The sequence below is a fragment of the Salvelinus alpinus genome, chromosome 18 (genome assembly GCF_045679555.1).
Source record: "Salvelinus alpinus chromosome 18, SLU_Salpinus.1, whole genome shotgun sequence".
Lineage (NCBI taxonomy): Eukaryota > Metazoa > Chordata > Actinopteri > Salmoniformes > Salmonidae > Salvelinus > Salvelinus alpinus.
The window spans coordinates 39,926,382-39,940,911 of record NC_092103.1 but is presented as its reverse complement, the minus strand read 5'-3'; the positions used below and the strand labels follow the sequence as shown (position 1 = coordinate 39,940,911).

Here is a 14,530-nt window from a genome sequence, read left to right as displayed (position 1 = left end):
CTAGGAAAAACTCCCTAGAAAGGCCAAAACCTAGGAAGAAACCTAGAGAGGAACCAGGCTATGAGGGGTGGCCAGTCCTCTTCTGGCTGTGCCGGGTGGAGATTATAACAGAACTATGCCAAGATGTTCAAAAATGTTCATAAGTGACAAGCATGGTCAAATAATAATCATGAATAATTTTCAGTACCTAGTTGGATAGATAGTTGGATACCTAGTTGGATAGATAGTTGGATACCTAGTTGGATAGATAGTTGGATACCTAGTTGGATACTAGTTGGATAGATAGTTGATACCTAGTTGGATACTAGTTGGATAGATAGTTGATACCTAGTTGGATACCTAGTTGGATACCTAGTTGGATAGATAGTTGGATACCTAGTTGGATACCTAGTTGGATACTAGTTGGATAGATAGTTGATACCTAGTTGGATAGATAGTTGGATACCTAGCTGGATAGATAGTTGGATACCTAGTTGGATACCTAGTTGGATACTAGTTGGATAGATAGTTGATACCTAGTTGGATAGATAGTTGGATACCTAGTTGGATAGATAGTTGGAAACCTAGTTGGATTCCTGGCTGGATACCTAGTTGGATACCTAGTTAGATACCTAGTTGGATACCTAGTTGGATAGATAGTTGGATACCTAGTAGGATTGATAGTTGGATACCTAGTTGGATACCTAGTTGGATACCTAGTTGGATAGATAGTTAGATAGATGGTTGGATACCTAGTTGGATAGATAGTTAGATAGATGGTTGGATACCTAGTTGGATATATATTTGGATACCTAGTTGGATTCCTGGCTGGATACCTAGTTGGATACGTGGTTCGATAGAATGTTAGATAGATAGTTGGATAGATAGTTGGATACCTAGTTGGATACTTGTTGGATAGATAGTTGATACCTAGTTGGGTAGATATTTGGATACCTAGTTGGATACTTGTTGGATGGATAGTTGATACCTAGTTCGATGCCTAGTTGGATAGATAGTTGGATATCTAGTTGGGTAGATAGTTGGATATCTAGTTGGGTACCTAGTTGGATAGATTTTTTGATACCTAGTTGCATACCTAGTTGGATACTAGTTGGATAGATAGTTGATACCTAGTTTGATAGATAGTTGGATACCTAGTTGGATAGATCATTGGATACCTAGTTGGATAGATAGTTGGATAGATAGTTGGATAGATCATTGGATACCTAGTTGGATAGATAGTTGGATACCTAGTTGGATAGATAGTTGGATACCTAGTTGGATACCTAGTTGGATACCTAGTTGGATAGATAGTTGATACTTAGTTGGATAGATAGTTGGATACCTAGTTGGATACCTAGTTGGATACCTAGTTGGATAGATAGTTGGATACCTAGTTGGATAGCTAGTTGGATAGATAGTTGATACTTAGTTGGATAGATAGTTGGATACCTAGTTGGATACCTAGTTGGATACCTAGTTGGATAGATAGTTGGATACCTAGTTGGATACCTAGTTGGATAGCTAGTTGGATAGATAGTTGGATAGATAGTTGGATACCTGGTTGGATACCTAGTTGGATACCTAGTTGGATACCTAGTTGAATAGATCGTTGGATACCTAGTTGGATAGATAGTTGGATACCTAGTTGGATAGATAGTTGGATAGATAGTTGGATAGATAGTTGGATACTAGTTGGATAGATAGTTGATACCTAGTTGGATAGATAGTTGATACCTAGTTGGATACTAGTTGGATAGATAGTTGATACCTAGTTGGATAGATAGTTGGATACCTAGTTGAATAGATAGTTGGATACCTAGTTGGATAGATAGTTGGATACCTAGTTGGATACTAGTTGGATAGATAGTTGATACCTAGTTGGATACTAGTTGGATAGATAGTTGATACCTAGTTGGATACCTAGTTGGATACCTAGTTGGATAGATAGTTGGATACCTAGTTGGATACCTAGTTGGATACTAGTTGGATACCTAGTAGGATTGATAGTTGGATACCTAGTTGGATACCTAGTTGGATAGGTAGTTTGATACCTAGTTGGATACCTAGTTGGATAGATTGTTGGATACCTAGTTGGATTCCTGGCTGGATACCTAGTTGGATAGATTGCTGGCTGGATACCTAGTTGTGTAGATCGTTGGATACCTGGTTAGATACCTAGTTGGATATCTAGTTGGATAAATAGTTTGATACCTAGTTGGATACCTAGTTGGATAGATAGTTGGATACCTAGTTGGATTCCTGGCTGGATACCTAGTTGGATAGATTGTTGGATACCTGGTTAGAAACCTAGTTGGATATCTAGTTGGATAAATAGTTGGATACCTAGTTGGTTAACTTGTTGGATAGATAGGAGTTTATTTGCTAGCACCAGCACCTGGATCTGAACGCACTGCTCTACATAGAGTTTTTACTTAGTTTTTGCACTGTGATATTCGCAGGTGTTTCGTTTTCATTACGTAACTGGATTACACATATGTGCCAAAGATTTCAATGACTGCAGTAACTACTGTCTGCTTGCTGTCTATCTTTGTTTGTGCTTACTAGTACTGCTGCCTATCTTTAAGATTGTCCCTCTCTCAACTCTAAACTCTGTCAGTCTCCACACTGCTAAAGAGAGGCCTCTTTCTCTGAGACTAAGCTCTGAGTATATACAGAGCATTTCTAATGAAGGGTTTGCCAGTGAAAGTAAACCTGTGCTCTCTCATATTTCCCCCTAGTCATTACCAGACCCCTTAGGGCAACCATGAGGGCAGTACCCTAACCTTAACCCAACCATGAGGGCAGTACCCTAACCCAACTATGAGGGCAGTACCCTAACATTAACCCAACCATGAGAGCAGTACCATAACCCTAACCCAACCATGAGGGCAGTACCCTAACATTAACCCAACCATGAGAGCAGTACCCTAACCCTAACCCAACCACGAAGGCAGTACCCTAACCTTAACCCAACCATGAGGGCAGTTCCCTAACATTAACCCAACCATGAGAGCAGTACCATAACCCTAACCCAACCATGAGGGCAGTACCCTAACATTAACCCAACCATGAGAGCAGTACCCTAACCCTAACCCAACCACGAAGGCAGTACCCTAACCTTAACCCAACCATGAGGGCAGTTCCCTAACATTAACCCAACCATGAGAGCAGTACCCTAACCCTAACCCAACCATGAGGGCAGTACCCTAACCCTAACCCAACCCAACCATTAGAGCAGTACCATAACCCTAACCCAACCATGAGGGCAGTACCCTTACCCTAACCCAACTATGAGAGCAGTACCATAACCCTAACCCAACCATGAGAGCAGTACCATAACCCTAACCCAACCATTAGAGCAGTACCATAACCCTAACCCAACCATGAGGGCAGTACCATAACCCTAATCCAACCATGAGGGCAGTACCCTAACCCAACCATGAGAGCAGTACCATAACCCTAACCCAACCATGAGAGCAGTTCCCTTACCCTAACCCAACCATGAGGGCAGTACCCTAACCCAACCATGAGAGCAGTACCATAACCCTAACCCAACCATGAGGGCAGTACCCTAACATTAACCCAACCATGAGAGCAGTACCCTAACCCTAACCCAACCATGAGGGCAGTACCCTAACCCAACCATGAAGGCAGTACCCTAACCTTAACCCAACCATGAGGTCAGTTCCCTAACATTAACCCAACCATGAGAGCAGTACCCTAACCCTAACCCAACCATGAGGGCAGTACCCTAACCCTAACCCAACCCAACCATTAGAGCAGTACCTTAACCCTAACCCAACCATGAGGGCAGTACCCTTACCCTAACCCAACCATGAGAGCAGTACCATAACCCTAACCCAACCATGAGGGCAGTACCATAACCCTAATCCAACCATGAGGGCAGTACCCTAACCCAACCATGAGAGCAGTACCATAACCCTAACCCAACCATGAGAGCAGTTCCCTTACCCTAACCCAACCATGAGGGCAGTACCCTAACCCAACCATGAGAGCAGTACCATAACCCTAACCCAACCATGAGGGCAGTACCCTAACATTAACCCAACCATGAGAGCAGTACCCTAACCCTAACCCAACCATGAGGGCAGTACCCTAACCCAACCATGAAGGCAGTACCCTAACCTTAACCCAACCATGAGGTCAGTTCCCTAACATTAACCCAACCATGAGAGCAGTACCCTAACCCTAACTCAACCATGAGGGCAGTACCCTAACCCTAACCCAACCCAACCATTAGAGCAGTACCTTAACCCTAACCCAACCATGAGGGCAGTACCCTTACCCTAACCCAACCATGAGAGCAGTACCATAACCCTAACCCAACCATGAGGGCAGTACCATAACCCTAACCCAACCATGAGGGCAGTACCCTAACCCAACCATGAGAGCAGTACCATAACCCTAACCCAACCATGAGAGCAGTTCCCTTACCCTAACCCAACCATGAGAGCAGTACCCTAACCCAACCATGAGGGCAGTACCCTAACCCTAACCCAACCATGAGGGCAGTACCCTAACCCTAACCCAACCATGAGGGCAGTACCCTAACCCAACCATGAGAGCAGTACCGTAACCCTAACCCAACCATGAGGGCAGTTCCCTAACCCTAACCCAACCATGAGGGCAGTACCATAACCCTAACCCAACCATGAGGGCAGTACCCTAACCCTAACCCAACCATGAGAGCATTACCATAACCCTAACCCAACCATTAGAGCAGTACCATAACCCTAACCCAACCATGAGGGCAGTTCCCTTACCCTAACCCAACCATGAGGGCAGTACCATAACCCTAACCCAACCATTAGAGCAGTACCATAACCCTAACCCAACCATGAGGGCAGTACCCTAACCCTAACCCAACCATTAGAGCAGTACCATAACCCTAACCCAACCATGAGGGCAGTACCATAACCCTAACCCAACCATGAGGGCAGTTCCCTTACCCTAACCCAACCATGAGGGCAGTACCATAACCCTAACCCAACCATTAGAGCAGTACCATAACCCTAACCCAACCATGAGGGCAGTACCATAACCCTAACCCAACCATTAGAGCAGTACCATAACCCTAACCCAACCATGAGGGCAGTACCATAACCCTAACCCAACCATGAGAGCATTACCATAACCCTAACCCAACCATTAGAGCAGTACCATAACCCTAACCCAACTATGAGGGCAGTACCCTAACCCTAACCCAACCATGAGAGCATTACCATAACCCTAACCCAACCATTAGAGCAGTACCATAACCCTAACCCAACCATGAGGGCAGTTCCCTTACCCTAACCCAACCATGAGGGCAGTACCATAACCCTAACCCAACCATTAGAGCAGTACCATAACCCTAACCCAACCATGAGGGCAGTACCCTAACCCTAACCCAACCATTAGAGCAGTACCATAACCCTAACCCAACCATGAGGGCAGTACCATAACCCTAACCCAACCATGAGGGCAGTTCCCTTACCCTAACCCAACCATGAGGGCAGTACCATAACCCTAACCCAACCATTAGAGCAGTACCATAACCCTAACCCAACCATGAGGGCAGTACCATAACCCTAACCCAACCATTAGAGCAGTACCATAACCCTAACCCAACCATGAGGGCAGTACCATAACCCTAACCCAACCATGAGAGCATTACCATAACCCTAACCCAACCATTAGAGCAGTACCATAACCCTAACCCAACCATGAGGGCAGTACCCTAACCCTAACCCAACCATGAGGGCAGTACCCTAACCCAACCATAAGAGCAGTACCGTAACCCTAACCCAACCATGAGGGCAGTTCCCTAACCCTAACCCAACCATGAGGGCAGTACCATAACCCTAACCCAACCATGAGGGCAGTACCCTAACCCTAACCCAACCATTAGAGCAGTACCCTAACCCTAACCCAATCATGAGGGCAGTACCCTAACCCAACCATGAGAGCAGTACCATAACCCTAACCCAACCATGAGAGCAGTACCATAACCCTAACCCAACCATGAGGGCAGTACCCTAACATTAACCCAACCATGAGAGCAGTACCATAACCCTAACCCAACCATGAGGGCAGTACCCTAACCCAACCATGAAGGCAGTAGCCTAACCCAACCATGAGAGCAGTACCCTAACCCTAACCCAACCATGATGGCAGTACCCTAACCCAATCATGAGGGCAGTACCCTAACCCAACCATGAGAGCAGTACCCTAACCCAACCATGAGAGCAGTACCATAACCCTAACCCAACCATGAGGGCAGTACCCTAACCCAACCATGAGGGCAGTACCCTAACCCAACCATGAGAGCAGTTCCCTAACCCAACCATGAGAGCAGTTCCCTAACCCAACCATGAGAGCAGTTCCCTAACCCAACCATGAAGGCAGTACCGCCGTAATCGCAGAAACATAGAAACGTGTTTCACAGAAGATGAAAGACAACTAGAATAAACATGTGGTTATGGAGAGAACGTTAGTTTCCTCCAGTTCAGCAGAGAACCTACAGTTGAGAGGCACGAGAAAGCTGGGTCATGTTCATTTGGCACCAAACAGAAGAAAACAGACTGAAACAGGGAGGCATTACCTGGACTTGTCCAATGAGAAATGCTTATTTTTGTTTTCTGTTGCTATGGTGCTCGCTAATGAGCAGGACACTGAGACCCTAATGAGATGAAAGGAGGGCCGGGTCCACGCTAAAGATGTGTGACTCCACTCAGCTACTCAGCTTTTAATAGGAGCGGTCTTGAGTGTGGTAGGCTGGTAGGATCCCCCTTCCCCACAGATGGTTAACTTGCTGGGTTAATAGTGAAACACGACCTAAAGTTATCAACCTCAACACTCATTTGGGGACAGTATGTTTGTTTTTGTCAAGTGACTTAACGTAGAGACCTTGATGAAGCGCAGGGTTTCATTTGGCCCAGATGTTTACAATAGCTTAAGCTGAGGGGATTGTTGGTGAAGTGCTCCTCCAGCACAGCTGCCTGTCCAAAACTGAAAACAGGTGTGCGCCTGAAATAATTCGTAGTAATGCACAACTGGCAAGGAGAGATGATTGACCTCAATGTGAGGTAATAAATCAAACAAGCTCTGATTAAATCAGCTTGAGGAGCAGGTTGTGGATGGCTGGTGGTTTCTGGCTTTGTTTTGTGGTCTCTTAGCAGTCAACTCATTTTCGATGTATTTGAATCCCTCAATGACCTGGAAATTAGGAGCTTTTGGAGATTTTAAAGTCCTATATTTACAGTATGTTCTGAGCATTCTTCTAAAATACATACTTACAAACTAGCATACTCACTTACTGAATACAACGCTAAAATCAGCCCTTTTTATATCTCCTAGTTTAAATCTTACATTCTCTCTCTTATTTCTTTCTCAGCGTGTGACAGCAACCACTGGGGTCCCCACTGCAGTAACCGCTGCCAGTGTCAGAACAGTGCACTGTGTAACCCCATCACTGGCGCCTGTATCTGCCAGCCCGGGTACAGGGGCTGGCGCTGCGAAGAGGTCTGCGAAGCGGGCACCTATGGCAACGGGTGCCAACAGAAGTGCCTGTGCCAAAATGGAGCAGCGTGCCACCACGTGACCGGGGAGTGCAAGTGTTCACCCGGATACACCGGTGCTTTGTGAGTCATCAGAGACACGCACACATGCATGCACTCAGAAATATAAAAAAATACAAACGCACACTGTATGTACACTACCAGTCAAAAGGGGTTTTCTTTATTAGTACTATTTTCTACATTGTAGAATAATAGTAAAGATATCAAAACTATGAAATAACACATATGGAATCATGTAGTAACCAAAAAAAGTGTATATAATATTTTATATTTGAGATTCTTCAAATAGCCACAGTCTTGAAGGAGTTCCCACATATACTGAGCACTTGTTGGCTGCTTTTCCTTCACTCTGCGATCCGACTCATCCCAAACCATCTCAATTTGGTTGAGCTCGGGGGATTGTGGAGGCCACGTCATCTGATGCAGCACTCCATCACTCTCCTTGGTCAAATAGCCCTTACACAGCCTGGAGGTGTGTTGGGTCATTGTCCTGTTGAAAAACAAATGATAGCCTCACTAATCCCAAACCAGATGGGATGGCGTATCGCTGCAGAATGCTGTGGTAGCCATGCTGGTTAAGTGTGCCTTGAATGCTAAATAAATCACAGACGATGTCACCAGCAAAGCACCCCCACACCATAACACCTCCTCCTCCATGCTTTACGGTGGGACAAACGAATGCGGAGATCATCCGTTCACCCACACAGCGTCTCATAAAGACACGGTGGTTGGAACCAAAAATCTCCAATTTGGATTCCAGACCAAAGGACAAATTTCCACCGGTCTAATGTCCATTGCTCGTGTTTCTTGGCCCAAGCAAGTCTCTTCTTCTTATTGGTGTCCTTTAGTAGTGGTTTCTTTGCAGCAATTAGCCCATGAAGGCCTGATTCACATAGTCTCCTCTGATCAGTTGATGTTCAGATGTGTCTGTTACTTGAACTCTGTGAAGCATTTATTTGGGCTGCAATTTCTGGTAACTCTAATGAACTTATCCTCTGCAGCAGAGGTCTTCCATTCCTGTGGCGGTCCTCATGAGAGCCAGTTTCATCATAGCGCTTGATGGTTTTTGCGACTGCACTTGAAGAAACTTTCAGAGTGGACTGTCATTTCTCTTTGCTTATTTGAGCTGTTCTTGACGTCATATGGATTTGGTCTTTTACCAAATAGGGCTATCTTCTGTATACCACCACTCCCACCTTGTCGCAACAGAACTGATTGGCTCAAACGCATTAAGAAGGAAAGAATCTCCACAAATTAACTTTTAAGAATGCACACCTGTTAATTGAAATGCATTCCAGGTGACTACCTCATGAAGATGGTTGAGAGAATGCCAAGAGGGTTTTCACAGTGAAAACATCAAAACTATGAAATAACACATATGGAATCATGTAGTAACCAAAAAGTGTTAAACATATATTTGAGATTGTTCAAATAGCCACCCTTCACCTTGGTGACAGCTTTGCACCCTCTTGGCATTCTACAATGTAGAAAATAGTAAAAATAAAGAAAAACCCTTGAATGAGTAGGTGTTCTAAAACTTTTGTCCCTTTTTGTTTCTGACTCGGTCATTTCTTTAAGTCTGTAAGGATTGATTTCATGTTTCTCCTCTTGTCCTATAGTTGTGAGGACCTGTGCCCACCAGGGAAGCATGGACAGCAGTGTGAGGAGAGATGCCCTTGTCAGAATGGAGGAGTGTGCCACCATGTCACTGGAGAGTGCTCCTGCCCCGCTGGATGGATGGTAATACACACACACACACACACATAAATTATGTTTGATAGTCACGTGCATTACTGTATGTTATCATATTGACATTTACAGTAATATAACGTCATAATATAATGGTACTGTAAGGAGTCGATAGCTACGACACCATGTACATCACAGGAGGTTGGTGGCAACTTAATTGGGGAGGACGGCTCATAATAATGGCTGGAGCGGAATCAGTGGAATGGTATCAAATACATCAAACACATGGTTTCTATGTGTTTTATTCCATTCCATTCGAGCCGTTCCAGCCATTATTATGAGCCGTCCTCCCCTCAGCAGCCTCCACATTGTACATATCCTCTTTTTGCATCATATGTATTGATATGTGTTATGGGATATTGATATGATGGCCTACATATTGTATTTACTCTGGGATGTTGATATTGTGCTGACACATTGTGTTCTGTGTGTGTTTAGGGTACAGTGTGTGGCCAGCCGTGTCCGGAGGGGCGCTTCGGGAGGAACTGTTCCCAGGAGTGTCAGTGTCACAACGGGGGCATGTGTGTATCCTCCAGTGGACAGTGTCTGTGCAGTCCAGGCTACAACGGAGAACGGTAAGACAGGCTGGACCAGGCCAAACCAAACTGAGCCATGCCAAACTATGACATGACAGGCTTTATTTTCTTGATTTATAATATTTTATTTCACATTGTAAGAAAGTTGAGGTAAAATAACAAACACAAACCCTGGATTGAGAAATCACCCTCCCCTTCACCTGCCCCAAAAGGGAAGAAATAGAATAAACATGACATGACATTACACTAAATGGCTCCAATTCAGTCAAAATCAGTAAAGCAGTTTGTCTAGGATCCACTCTTTTGCCAGGTCAGTGTCATTCTAGTCGAGTCATGTGGTCAAGAAAAACTCCTAACCCTAGCCTAGTCCATGGATATCTGTTCATGTCTATTTCCCAATTTTTGCAAAGCAGAATATATTTGAAATTCAGGCAACAGGCTATCACATACAACTATAATGTCATAAACAAACACTGCAGAAGTAATCCCTTGGTTGTATACATTAGTCAGCGATGGCTGAATTGGAATTCAATGGTAAGTGTCATCTTTGACCTATATTAAGTCTATATGTGTTAGTGGAACTATAGCAGACCATCTGTTGCTACTGTAGCGGTCCCATTGATCCCTCCAGACCAATAACAAGGTCAGGGAGGGAGGGAGGGAGGAAGAGGGAGAGAGGGAGAGAGGGAGAGAGAGAGAGAGAGAGAGAGAGAGAGAGAGAGAGAGAGAGAGAGAGAGAGAGAGAGAGAGAGAGAGAGAGAGAGAGAGAGAGAGAGAGAGAGAGAGAGCAGCAGGCAAGGCCAAGCAATTAACTAGTGATGCCAACTGTACTTAATAGGGCTTGGAAAAATATAAATACCCACTGGACAAATGTAGTGCACACGTTATCCCAGCAACCTAACAGTAATATTGTCCGTCTTTAGCAATTAAGGTCAAATTGAGTACAAACAGTATGACATGAAGGAATAAAGTAGTCTAGATTGCACTTAACTCAAACATACCTGTGATGTCATATCATTTGATATTGGATCATCAGATATGATACATTTATTATCAGGACTTCCAATTTCAAATATTAACCTGATACATGAGATTTAAAAATAATAATATACACTACCGTTCAAAAGTTTTCGGTCATTTAGATATGTCCTTGTTTTCGGAAGAAAAGCACATTTTGTTGTCCATTAAAATAACATCAATTTGATCAGAAATACACTGTAGACATTGTTAATGTTGTAAATTACTATTGTAGCTGGAAACGGCTGATTTTGTTAATGAATATCTACACAGGCGTACAGAGGCCCATTATCAGCAACCATCACTCCTGTGTTCCAATGGCACGTTGTGTTAGCTAATCCAAGTTTATCATTTTAAAAGGCTAATTGGTCATTGGAAAACCCTTTTGTAATTTTTTTTTACAGCTGAAAACTGTTGTTCTGATTAAAGAACCAATAAAACTGGCCTTCTTTAGACTAGTTGAGTATCTGGAGCATCAGCATTTGTAGGTTCGATTACAGGCTCAAAATGGCCAGAAACAAAGAACTTTCTCCTGAAACTCATCAGTCTATTCATGTTCTGAGAAATTAAGGCTATTCCATGGGTGAAATTGCCAAGAAACTGAAGATCTCGTACAACGCTGTGTACTACTCCCTTCACAGAACAGTGCAAAATGGCTCTAACCAGAAGAGAAAGAGGAGTGGGAGGTCCCGGTGCACAACTGAGCAAGAGGACAAGTACATTAGAGTGTCTAGTTTGAGAAACAGACGCCTCACAAATCCTCAACTGGCAGCTTCATTAAATAGTAACCGCAAAACACCAGTCTCAAAGTCAACAGTGAAAAGGCGACTCCGGGATGCTGACCTTCTAGGCAGAGGTGCAAAGAAAAAGCCATATCTCAGACTGGCCAATAAAAGAAAAGATTAAGATGGGCAAAAGAACACAGACACTGTACAGTGGATGGAAAGACAAATCTAAGTTTGAGGTGTTCGGATCACAAAGAAGAACATTTGTGAGACGCAGAAAAAATGAAAAGATGCTGGAGGAGTGCTTGACGCCATCTGTCAAACATGGTGGAGGCAATGTAATGGTCTGGGGGTGCTTTGGTGGTGGTAAAGTGGGAGATTTGTACAGGGTAAAAGGGATCTTGAAGAAGGAAGGCGATCACTCCATTTTGCAACTCCATGCCATACCCTGTGGACGGCGCTTAATAGGTGCCAATTTCCTGCTACAACAGGACAATGACCCAAAGCACAGCTTCAAACTACTGTATGCAATAACTATTTAAGGAAGAAGCAGTCGGCTGGTATTCTGTCTATAATGGACTGGCCAGCACAGTCACCGGATCTCAACACTATTGAGCTGTTGTGGGAGCAGCTTGACCGTATGGTACGTAAGAATTGCCCATCAAGCCAATCCAACTTGTGGGAGGTGAAATCTCTTCAGATTACCTCAACAAATTGACAACTAGAATGCCAAAGGTATGCAAGGCTGTAATTGCTGCAAATAGAGGATTCTTTGACAAAAGCAAAAGTTTGAATGACACAATTATTATTTCAATTAAAAATCATTATTTATAACTTTGTCAATGTCTTAACTGTATTTCCTATTCATTTTGCAACTCGTTTCATATATGTTTTCATGGAAAACAAGGACATTTCTAAGTGACCCCAAACTTCTGAACGGTAGTGTATATACTGTATATATGCACTAATCCATATCAAGTGGGGATCATGTGTGGCTCTGTTGGTAGAGCAAGAAGCTTGAAATGCCAGCATTGTGGGTTCAATTCACGTGGGGGACCAGTACAGTAAAAATTTTACAAAAATATCCACCCAATACTGTAAGTAGTAAGCACTTTTTTAAGTGGAATTCTTTACTAAATACAGTGCATTGGAAAAGTATTCAGACCCCTTGACTTTTTCCAAATTTTCTTACGTTACAGCCTTATTCTAAAATGTATTCAATTGTTTTTTTCCTCATCAATCTACACACAATACCCCAAAGTGATGAAGCCAAAAACAGATTTTTAGAAATGTTTGCAAATGTATAAAAAAAACTGAAATGTCACATTTCAATAGGTTTTCAGACCCTTTTCTCAATACTCTGTTGAAGCACCTTTGGCAGCGATTATAGCCACGAGTCTTCTTGGGTATGACGCTACAAGCCTGGCACACCTGTATTTGGGGAATTTCTCCCATTCTTCTCTAAAGATCCTCTCAAGCGCTGTCAGGCTGGATGGGGAGTGTCGCTGCACAGCCATTTTCAGGTTCAAGTCCAGACTCTGGCTGGGCCACATTCAGAGACTTGTCCCAAAGCCACTCCGGGTTGTCTTGGCTGTGTGCTTAGGGTCGTTATCCTGTTGGAAGGTGAACCTTCGCCCCAGTTTGAGGTCCTGAGTGCTCTGGAGCAGGTTTTCATCAAGGATCTCTTCATCTTTCCCTCGATCATGACTAGTCTCCCAGTCCCTGCTGCTGACACCACCATGCTTCATCATACAGATGGTGCCAGGTTTTCTCCAGACATGACGCTTGGCATTCAGGCCAAAGAGTTTAATCTTGGTTTCATCAGACCAGAGAATTGGGTTTCTCATGGTCGGAGAGTCCTTTAGGTGCCTTTTGGCAAACTCCAAGCGGGTTGTTATGTGCATTTTACTGAAGAGTGGCCCCCGTCTGGCCACTCTACCATAAAGGCCTGATTGGTGGAGTGCTGCAGAGATGATTGTCCTTCTGGAAGGTTCTCCAATCTCACAGAAGAACTCTGGAGCTCTGTCAGAGTGACCATCGGGTTCTTGGTCACCTCCCTGTCCAAAGGCCATTCTCCCCCGATTGCTCAGTTTGGCTGGGCGGCCAGCTCTAGGAAGAGTCTTGGTGGTTCCAAACTTCTTGCATTTTGGAATGATAGAGGCCACTGTGTTCTTGGGGACCTTCAATGCTGCAGAACTGTTTTGGTACCCTTCTGTGCCTCGACACAATCCTGTCTCGGAGCTCTAAGGACAATTACTACGATCTCATGGCTTGTTTTTGCTCTGACATGCACTGACAACTGTGGGACCTTATATAGACAGGTGTGTGCCTTTCCAAATCATGTCCAATCAATTGAATTTACCACAGGTGGACTCCAATCACGTTGTAGAAACAGCTTAAGGATGACCAATGGAAACAGGATACACTTGAGCTCAATTTTGAGTCTCATAGCAAAGAGTCTGAATACTTATGTAAATATGGTATTTCTGTCATTTATTTTTAATACATTTGCAAATATTTCTAGAAACCTGTTTTTGCTTTGTCATTATGGGGTATTTTGTGTGAGGAAAACAATTAATTTAATCAATTTAATCCAATAAGGCTGTAACGTAACAAAATATGGAAAAAGTCAAGGGGTCTGAATACTTTCCGAATACACTGTATATGATTTTTTGGTGTGTGCATTGCAAGGTTTAGCTATTAAAACAACCCTTATGACCAACAAAAAAATGTGGAAAAACTTTCTAGCCTTATCCCAGTTCCATCTCCCTGTCCTCCTCTTATCCCAGTTCCATCTCCCTGTCCTCCTCTTATCCCAGTTCCATCTCCCTGTCCTCCTCTTATCCCAGTTCCATCTCCCTGTCCTCCTCTTATCCCAGTTCCATCTCCCTGTCCTCCTCTTATCCCAGTTCCATCTCCCTGTCCTCCTCTTATCCCAGTT

General features: G+C 43.8%; 1 protein-coding gene across 2 annotated transcripts in view; it reads left to right on the top strand.

Moving 5' to 3' along the window:
* Positions 1–14,530, top strand: part of megf10 (multiple EGF-like-domains 10) — a 152,727-nt gene that overhangs the window by 101,100 nt on the left and 37,097 nt on the right. For both annotated transcript variants that reach the window (XM_071351872.1, XM_071351873.1), the window contains exons 6-8: positions 7,379–7,625; positions 9,182–9,302; positions 9,750–9,886. In XM_071351872.1, coding sequence (XP_071207973.1) covers positions 7,379–7,625; positions 9,182–9,302; positions 9,750–9,886 — 505 coding nt within the window. The remainder of the gene's footprint in view (positions 1–7,378; positions 7,626–9,181; positions 9,303–9,749; positions 9,887–14,530) is intronic.